We start from the raw sequence: 10,303 nt of genomic DNA on the forward strand, positions 1-10,303 counted from the left end.
CGCGCTTCCTCAGCGCCGCCGCGGCGGGAGTCGGTGTTCGTTGTGCCCCCTCATTCCCGTTGCCCGCCCTGCCCGGCCCCTCAGACCTCCCGGTGCCGTTGCCCGGCTCCGTTGCCTCCGGGCCCGTCCTGAGGGAAGGCTGGAAGGGGGTGGCCATCACCACCACCACCTCCCCCGCAGGCAGCCCACAGATTGCCTCACGCTGGCCTTTGGCCTCCTCCTCTGTCTTCTCCTCCATCTCCTGCCCTTCCAGCCCCACAGGCTGTCTCGGTGGTCGGCCACGGCCCGGCCGGCTGGCCTGGCCCGGAGGCAGGCCCGGTGGCTGGGCCTGCGGGGGCTTGTCCACGGGGCTGGGCAGTTTTTTGCCAAAACATGTCAAAAAAAGGTACTCTGAAGTAACTGGCGCTGATCACAAAGTTACCCAACTGGAAACACGCCTGGAACACCAGCATTTTAAGTTTAAGAAAATTTCCTTTTTGGGTAATTTTTTTAAAAAAAAAAAACAACACGTGTACTGGTGTTATATTTAATGTTTTAATCTGCTTTTCACTTTTATCCTGCACTCTGTCCAGAGCTAAAGAATAGCGTCAGCGTTTCGTTTCGCTCTAACAAAGGAGGGCCTTTGATCTACAAAGGATGGTTATTTTACTCCCAGCCAAGTCATTGCTGCCTATAATGATCCTAAAGTAAAATCTAAACTGTAAACATGTCTGCTGTTTTGTTATAGTATGAAATGCCAGCAGCAGCCCTGCTTGACAGCTGATATATTTTGAAAGAATGCAATCAAGTCAAACGATGAAAACAACATTAAATTCCAGCATGAGACTCTGAATCTCCTATACAAACATTCCTGACCTTTTCCCAAAATCCTTTGCGCTGAATTTCAAAAGTAAGTATTTCTGTTGCAGTTTGGCGCAAACCCCCCCGTTTCAAGATGTCCACCTTTCCCCTGAAACACCAAACCTCTGTTGCGACGAGCTCAGCGAACGGATCTCGTTTTTCTGACCTAAAACGCGCCTGGTCCCTCACCCCTCCGGGCTGATGACAGAAGAGCCGTCTCCATCACTACCTTCCTACCTGCTTTCCGAGACCTGGCTGCTCTCCAGCCCCTCCGGACTCCCCGAAGAGCCGTAACAGCTTCGATCTTAGCCAAATTCATCGCTGGTGGCTGCCTGCTTGATTGAGATTTTCAGCAGATGTGTCACAATATTCATTTACGACCACCAAATCAGTTAATAGCTTTGAGTTATACGCACCCTTCTGACCTGCCAGGAGGAATTTCATACCTACGTGGGACACCGTGACAGGAGGACACCGCAGGCTAATTGGCGACAGAGAGTTTTTAATCAGTGGGTCTTTCAGCTCATAACTGTAAGAGCGGAAAGCGTATAGGAAGTTCTGCTCTTCTGATCACTGTGGTGAAAGAGAAATTGCTCGCACACCTCCCCACAATAAAAATCACTTACTTAGCAGCACGAGGTGTGAAAAAATAAAATGGCAAACTGAAAATGGAGTTGCACATTGCATGTAGGTCTTTAGTTGGGTGGACGTGGACCAGTCTAACAGCGGTGGATACTGAGAGTGAGCCCTTCGTGCCACAGGTTCTCCACAGACCATTTCCTCAGCCTCTAAACCTGGAGGCTGGGCATGTGTGTTTATTTGTCCTTCAGATGTAGTCTAAATTTCAGACCGTGGGTATTTTCTAACGCACCTCACATAGGGACTTACAGACAGGCAGGCAACTTGCATGTCTAAAGTGAACAAAGCCAAAACTAAGGCTCATCTTTGGCTTTGGATTCCTGAACTCATGATAAAAATCATCACAAAAGCATTTGCAAAACTATTGCACTTAAATGAGCGTGAATTTGCACCAAGCTTTGTTTGAGAAAAGCAGAGAATGCCGAGACAGCCTGTTCCAGCAACAATCCTCATATACTACCTTAAACCAAAGACTCTGTTCGCACTAGCAGTAACTAACCATGCTTCACGTTGTGAGAAGCGGGAGTTGTTAACACCCTAACAGCGTGTCTCTCAAAGATAACTTGTGCAGTGTTACCTCTTGCGCTTACGGTATTTTCTTGGGCAGAACCTGGGTTTCAACAACGGGCACCCTGAAAGGCCCAAAGACCAAGCAAACTTTTGACAGCATTCTCTGGTGAAGTTAGCAGGAGGCTTACCTGCTGAGAAGCTGCTGAAGCCACCTGAGCGTCGGCGTGGATTTATCACTTTGAGGGATCCCAGCTTCCCTCTCGGTCTTGTTGGAGCAATGAGGGAACAGCAAGAAATTGCTGCTGCTCTCCGGAGGTTGCACAAGCCCAGCGAGACCAAAGAATGCCATGTAGGCATCAGGCAGGAGACGAGCAGCTCATTTTTTCCCCGGGGCTGGTCAAAGACTTAGCAGAAGAGACAGGCACTCCCCAGCTATGAAACAGCCTGTAAAGGTGACGGGCCCCAGAGGAAGCCCCACATGGTCACTGGGCCCCAGTTTCCCCATAGCCCATATTTCTGGGCTGCTGTTCTTCATTAGGAACAAGGGGGCAATAACCACGCAGCCATCCCGTCCACTGATAACGTTATTTTAACCTTACCCTCAGTCATCCCTGGCTTGGAGACAGGGATGTGACATTCAGCAGAAATGTAATATTCAGCAAACGGACTCAGGCTGGATTATTTTACTGCATTTCTTTTTAGCGAGTATGTAACTTGCCTCCTGGAAGTCACTGGCTGATTTTAACAAAAGGTCACCGAAACCACATAAACCAAATGCAAATAAACACATTCTTAGGATACGTCTGCCAGCCTGCGCCCAGACGCTTTTAGGGCTAAAGTCATTGCTGGTGTGGCTGTTCCGTTATGCCCACGAAGCTGACTGCTTGCTGAGCCCTGAAGTTATAATTAAAATGCAGTCTGCTGCACTTAGAGGGATAATCAGGGGTATTAGAAGTCAAATGAAGGTTTCATGGATGTCAAGAAACATATCATTTGAAAAAAGGTGAAAAATGCAACTCACGGGCCAGTTCAAATGCTAAAGATCTTCTGTTGATTTTTTTTGGCTGCACGGACTATTTTTGGCAGGATTGAGTTCACGGTCTTTCAAAACCATTCTGGGTAAGTTTATATTGCAAGAGGATACACAAAGTCTCTCCATGGAAAGCTGCTAGCAATAGCTGTGAATTCACAGCGCTCGTATGGAAAAGTTTTGCTTGGCTAGGCAGTGGGATGCATCATTGCTTGTGCTCTGAGCGTGATTGTATCAGCATTTACCACCACTGTGTCCCGAGAGGCAGGGAAGAGCTGGTATTCATTTCTGGATGTAAAACAAATCTGCGAGAGCAAATAGCTGACAATTAATGGCACTGATGAGAATTTGATACGTTAGAAGCTCATGGAAGACATACGATATAGGAATATTTACGTGGGTGCTGGAAGATGGGAGACAGGGCTTTGGTAACGACTGCTCCGTGTCCAGACTCGCTTGCGTGCACTGCTGCGATAAAGGGTGGCTTTTCCCACCGCCTCTTTACGATTGTAAATGACTGCGTAGCATTCCCTGTAGAGGAGAACTGGCCCCTTCACGTAGACACAGGAATGAAGTCCTTCTGCCTCCTTCAATCAGTCTTCCAACATTTTTGCCTTCAAACAGTTTCTCTTCTTTACGAGTCACAGGTGACCTCAGCGCTTGGATGGCTTCCAGCAAAACTGCGCATTGGTTACACGGCGCGGGAACCTTCATCTTGTGGCTTTGCACAAAGACCTCTGCCAGCCAGGCTTCTCCACAGAAACTCTGCGGAGCTTTGGCTTTGCTCATGGACAGTCAGGAATGGGCAAAAGGGATTTTAGGAGACCTAGGAAAAGGTATCCCAGCTGAGCCTCTGTAATCACTGGGCTTTCTAAGCTATTTAGTGTTTATCTTCTCAGGCAGCTTCTGAAGGGCTTTGTAATAGCAGCAAGAACCCCTTTCCACGGGCAAGGACACGAGCATACGCTTCCAGGAAGGGATGAACCCCGTTCACTTGCTCTGCTTCACCTGCCTCCGTTTCCTGGGAGGTGTCCCACTTCTGTCATTCATGGAGCAAGGTGTCCCAGGGTTTCCAGTTCTTCTCTCTCTCATATGGGTGGAACAGACTGGGGAGCTCACTGCTTTTTTTTTCTCCCACGTCTTTAAGTTTGCCATCCCTTTTCCTGCAGCCCAAGGAGGAGAACTGAGAATGAGGGAATGGACTTCATATCAAACTGTATAAAGAGACAGATGGATTCATTCATATCAACAGTCACCTATTGACTCTTCCAGGTTAGGGAAGAGCTGAAATTTCAAAGTTGAAAGCATACAGAGCCCCCCAAACTCTTTTTACCCCAGCCGTAAACAGGAGGCAGTAGCTGGGAAGGCTGGTGTCCCTGTGCCTGGAATAGCAGAGACCCAGCACTGAAACAAAGATAAAAAGCCTCAGGCTTCCAGCTGGCTTCCTTTTGCAACAGACTTCTACTTTTTCCTTTTTGAATTTCTAATTGTGCATGCAGGTCCATAAAGCCACCCTGGAGAAGGAAGGGCTGGTGGATCAGTCGCTGCACAGAGTCGGACCACTTGGGCTGGAATACATAAAGAGAGAAGTCGCTCATGCAGCAGCAGAGGGAAATGTGCTGTACAAGTTCCTGGAAGTGTAGCACATGATGGAAAAAACATCCTGAGAACATTAAGCTAACTGAGAGCTGCTATGGCATTAAGCAAGCAGAGGCTGGAGGAAAGCAGGGCATCAGAATATGATTTCAAGCGTGTGGTTGTGAAGGCACATGCCATTCCTTTGTTTGCCTTGTAAGGGGAGTGTTGCCCGCTGTGATATTGCTAAATACGAAATAAATTGTGTTCTGGGGTCGGTCATCTCACCTCTTCCTTCCCCAGGACACCCAGGAGATGCTGGCTGGGGTGTGTGTCATCTGAGACGTTGCACAGTAAGGCTTATAATGCTGTCACATTTTTTTCTGTGCTCAGACCATCGGGGGTTAATGCTCAGGTGAGAGCTGATATCAGGACAGGCCAGAAAATGACAAATAAAACCATTTAGATGACAAAACTGAGAAAAAATTGGAAAGGTGTCTGCCGGAGGGAGCACCTGAAGCTGGGGCCTCCCTCCTGGCAGTGGGATGCCGGATCTCGGGAGCTGGCGATGGATACTGCCAGCCCCAGCTTGGTGGGAACACTTCCCATCTTACAGGGTACCCTGTCTCACCTTGGGTCAGGAGGTTTGTCTTCAGAAGGGCTTTGTCTGGATTTGTGGCTAGCACAGGCTGTCAGATCCAGCGTAGTCTGGCCAACAGTGGAAAACCTTGTGTTTTTTTCTAGCTCATCAAAGGGCTGCTGGTGGTAAAACACCAACCCTGAACACCCCCGACTGCTGGTGTTAAAATCACCTTGGCACAAACGTCCTGAGAATCCCTTGGTGGTAGAGACCCAAGACCAGCTCAGCAGCGCTGCACCCCAGCGAGCAGGTGCTCCTGGGTTTCTCTCTCCTGCTTGGTCTTTTGTTAGCTTTTCAGTGCAAATGAACCTTCAAAAACTGTCTTTGGGGGCTTCCTTCCATCTCCACTAAAAAGACAGACCTTGGACATGACTCCAAATGTAGCACCCGTCCTCAGAGATCTCAGTCCTCTCTGTGCCTTTCCCTTTTCCCTTGGGAAGTTAACTGAACGGCAGTTATAAACTCATGTGGTCGTGTTTTACAGATCAGTTCTGTAAGTTTTTCCCTGTGCTCTGGCAGTTTGAGCTGTGTTATGGTTTACCAGGGTTTTTCAGAGCCCACACACGATATAGGAATGGAGATAATTAGTTGTAGGAGTCACTGTATCCCATCCTTCTTTTACAAAAGCACAATTGGAAGTGGAAAATATTTATTTGACTTCCTTTCTGAGAAAATATTAAAATGCACATTTTCAGTAGGATAAAAGTCACTGCACATGAGAACCAGAAAGATGTACCGACTGACTCACCCAGTTCGCTGAATCCCGCTCCCTCTACAAGAAAAGGTTGCGGAACACCTGGACCCATCGAATGGAGAAGCACGAGAGAGCATGACTCTCACACTCCTCTTCGGGTTTAGATTGCTTTGGGGAGCAGCGAGTCTGGATTTCTTCAGGCTGCAGATATCTAACTCCTGTCTCCTGTTTTCTGGCCAAGTGGCATTACAGTTCTTGCAACGTCACCAGCACCAGGCGACCAAGCGGCTGGGGAGAGCAAATCCTGCTCGCTCCCCGCACACAGGGGGTGAACAGACCCTTTTGCTAGCACGTGTTTTGGACTCTGGGTCCTGCAGGGATGAAATCTCTTGCCTGCAATCCCAATTCAGATGCCCGCTGTCGCCTGCACGCTCCAAATCAGCAGTTCCTGGGTGACTCCTACTCAGTGGGAGGAATACTTGGGAGATTTTTGCCTCTGCTCACACACCAGAGAGACGCCTGGACTCCAGCTCCAGTCTGCGGGCTGGGCACCTGCGGTTAGATCCTGCAGATTTTACCGGGCTTAAGTTATTGCTATAATCAGATAGACGAGACACTGGTGAACGCTAGGTGATACTAATGAACTCGTTGTGGGCAACGGGAATCTTCCTGTGGCTTCTGGTGGCCTTTGGAGCAGAGGAGAAGGTGTTCAAATTCACCGGCACCTGCCTGTGGGGATGAGGGAGAGTGCCGGTATTGATTTCCTCAGCTGGAGATGGGATCTGAGGCACTATCAATGGCCAAATGAAGGTATGTGCTTCTCCTCCCAGCACTGGGCAATACTGTTACACCCTAAGCTCAACTGGACGCCTTGTATTGGAAACAAATAAGTTTCACTCCTGCAAAACAAAAAGCTGATATATTCTCATATAGACAAAAACAGATCAATTTTAATCACGCTTACGTTGCAGATCCCGTACGCCAACTATTTTAAGAGATTCTTTCTGAGTCCCTTTCTCTGGGCTTGGAACGTACTCAACACCAATAAACCGAAAGACTTAGCAGGATGTTTTGCCTCATGAAAATGCTTTGTGCTTTTGACTCTGTTCTGTTCTTTCAGGGCTGCTGTGTTTTCAGAGATCCTCGTCTTGAAAATGAGGTAAGGGTCAGGAAAAAGGCTGTGGAAAGACAACCTGACCTCCTCCCAGCCAACTGTTCCCGGCTGTTTTTGGAGTCCCTGCTGGACCGTTCATCCTTCAGCAGCTCACACCATGGGAAATCATGTATACCCAAAATTCTATGAAAATGCCTCCTTTCAAAAACAACAACAACAACAAAAAAAACCAAACATTTTTTAAATGCTTTTCCTAAAATATCCAGTATTCTCATGTAGTGCTGAAAAGCCTTTTAAGGCCTCAGAGTCAGCTGGGAGGGATCCTGTAAGCGGGCACTTCCTTGGGCCAGGTCTTGCCCCGTCTTGGATGACAGCTTCCAAGAGCAGACGAGTGAGTGATCTGTGGGATACTCACACGTTTTCACCAGCTCATTCCTCTGCTGATTAAAACTTTGTCACTGCTGTGACAAAAATCCCGAGCCGGGCATTTTCTAAACGAGGTGATTCGGCAGCAAGTCACTGCAGAAACGGGGAGGGTTTCTCTGCTGGATGTCTCCATTCTCCCTGCAGGCTGGATTGCAGTCGTCCCCAGCTGCATGGCCCAGAGGTTATTTCCACTCCTTGCCCAGCATTTAGTCTTGGTAGTCGGGCAGAGATTTATTGAGAAAGGGAGAAAGAGGCAGGGGACCTGAAGGGGCTGTGTCCTGCAGGGGTGGGCAGCTGTGGGCTTTCCCATGCCCAGGCAGAGCAGAGCAGCCTCTCGCCCTGATGCCTTTTACCTCAGCTTCCCCTGCCACCTGCTTTTATTATCTTCAAAAATCATAGAATTGTAGAATGGTTTAGGTTGGAAGGGACCTTAAAGATCATCCAGTTCCAACCCACCTGCAGGGACCCCTCCCAGCAGCCCAGGTTGCTCCAAGCCCCGTCCAACCTGGCCTTGAACACCTCCAGGGATGGGGCAGCCACAGCTTCTCGGGGCAACCTGCGCCAGGGGCTCACCACCCGCACAGTCAACAATTTCTTCCTAAGATCTCATCTAAATCTCTCCTCTTCCAGTTTAAAACCGTTCCCCCTTTTCCTATTGCTACACCCCCTGATAAACGTCCCTCCTCAGCTTTCCTGGAGTCCCTTTAGGGACTGGAAGGTCTCCCCAGAGCCTTCTCTTCTCCAGGCTGAATACCCCCAACTCTCCCAGGCTGTCCTCCCAGCAGCGGCGCTTCACCCCTCTGATCATCTTTGTGGCCTCCTCTGGCCCCGCTCCAACAGGTCTGTGTCCTTCTGATGTTGATGGCTCCAGAGCTGGACACAATATTCCAGGTGGGGTCTCACGAGAGCGGAGTAGAGACCGATTACCAGCATCTCTCTTGCTTTGTGATTACCATGATCAGCCGTTTCTCCCCCTCAAACGAAATAAGCTCCATTTCCTTGGCATTTCCCTGTAAAACAGAAGCCTGACCTTGAATCGCTTCCACAAGTCTTATTTCAGGATTTTGCATTTATTCAGCTTCTTTGTTCAGTTCTGGGTGACAGAACTGGACACATCATCCAGTGACAGATCACACAAATGAATTCTATCTCCCGTTTCCTTCTGGAAGCATCTCCATGTGCGTCAGGGCGAGGGTTGGATCAGGTGTAAAGGAGCTTTCTGCTGCAGGTGTGGTGCTTAACATCTCTTGAATGGCACTAAAATAAAAAGGCTGCTCTTGGAATACCATCTACAGGCATTTTTATGGGGTGAAAGCTGTGCAGAAAGTTTACAGTCATGCAGTTTCAAGACTGCTTTTATTTTGGTAATATTGGCATCTCACAACTTGTGTTAATAATCCCTCCTGGGGAGGACAACAGATTTTCTATCTCTAGTTTATAAGCTTACGTGCGGGTGAGAGCAGTGAGACCTGCGTTAAAGACCCGTTATTGTGCGCAGAATGAAACCAGACAGGGAGAAATGCTCCCGAATGAATCATGCAAAAAAGCCCTCAGCTGGAAACCATCATTGCCACACTAAGACATGGGAAATCATGGGATAAATGCAGTTTTTAAAGAGCCCTCCTGACATCTAATTAATATTTGCAGCAAGGAGGATGGTATGAGCAGAAGATTCATGTGTGGTTTTTAAGTGCTCGGGGGCGCTATGTCTTCAGCATAGAATGGTTTAGGTTAGAACAAGACCATCTTGTTCCACCCCCCCTGCCCTGGGCAGGGACCCCTCCCACCAGCCCAGGCTGCTCAGAGCCCCGTCCAACCTGGCCTTGAACCCCTCCAGGGATGGGGCAGCCACAGCTTCTCGGGGCAACCTGCCCCAGGGGCTCACCACCTTCACAGTCAACAATTTCTTCCTAAGATCTCATCTAAACCTCCCCTCTTCCAGATTGAAGCCATTCCCCCTCATCCTATCACTCCATGCCCTCATAAAAAGTCCCTCCCCAGCTCTCCCATAGCCCCTTTAGGCACTGGAAGGGGCTCTAAGTCTCCCCTTTTTCTCCTTCTCTTCTCCAGGCTGAACACTCCCAACTCTCCCAGCCTGTCCTCCCAGCAGAGGGGCTCCAGCCCTCCCAGCATCTCCATGGCCTCCTCCAGTCCTGCTCCAACAGGTCCATGTCCTTCTGCTGTTGGGACCCCCCGAGCTGGAGGCAGCACTGCAGGGGGGTCTCCCCAGAGAGCAGCAGAGGGGCAGAATCCCCTCATTCGCCCTGCTGGCCAAGCTGCTGGGGATGCAGCCTGGGATGCCAGGGGCTTTCTGGACTGCCAGCGCACATTGCCGGCTCATGGTGAGCTTCTCATCCACCAACACCCCCAAGTTCTCCTCAAGGGCTGCTCTCCATCCATTCTCCGCCTTGGGATTGTTGTGACCCAGGTGCAGGACCTTGCACTTGGCCACGTTGAACATCATGAAGTTGGCACGGGTCCACCTCTCAGGCCTGTCCAGGTCCCTCTGGATGGCATCAAGCGGGTTTTGGTGCCATAACCAGACCAGTAGAGGACCACTGTGGCTGTGACAAGGGGTGACAGGTCCTGGTGCTGGAGAGTTAAGACAAGAACCGGCTGCTCTGTCTCCATCAAACCCTCAGCCCGAGGCTGCTTTCCACCATCCCCAAGTGGTGGTGTCCCCCCCCGGGACATCCCCGGAGAGAGCAAAGTGGCAGAACATGATGTGCACCCCCCAAAAAGGCTTTGAGCCTTGGTCCGGCGGAGCAGAGGGGACGCTAGGTGTCACTGCCCGCCCGGGATGTCGCCGGCGGGGCGGGCACCGCCTCCCCCCCC

The 10,303-nt window shown here is 49.9% G+C and overlaps 1 protein-coding gene across 1 annotated transcript in view; it reads right to left on the reverse strand.

Moving 5' to 3' along the window:
• The window catches only part of RYK (receptor-like tyrosine kinase), a 74,829-nt gene that overhangs the window by 64,071 nt on the left and 455 nt on the right, over nucleotides 1-10,303 (reverse strand). Inside the window, exon 2 of the mRNA XM_009887348.1 lies at nucleotides 202-350. Coding sequence (XP_009885650.1) covers nucleotides 202-350 — 149 coding nt within the window. The remainder of the gene's footprint in view (nucleotides 1-201; nucleotides 351-10,303) is intronic.

The sequence above is a fragment of the Charadrius vociferus genome, unplaced genomic scaffold, assembly GCF_000708025.1.
Source record: "Charadrius vociferus isolate BGI_N301 unplaced genomic scaffold, ASM70802v2 scaffold2016, whole genome shotgun sequence".
Lineage (NCBI taxonomy): Eukaryota > Metazoa > Chordata > Aves > Charadriiformes > Charadriidae > Charadrius > Charadrius vociferus.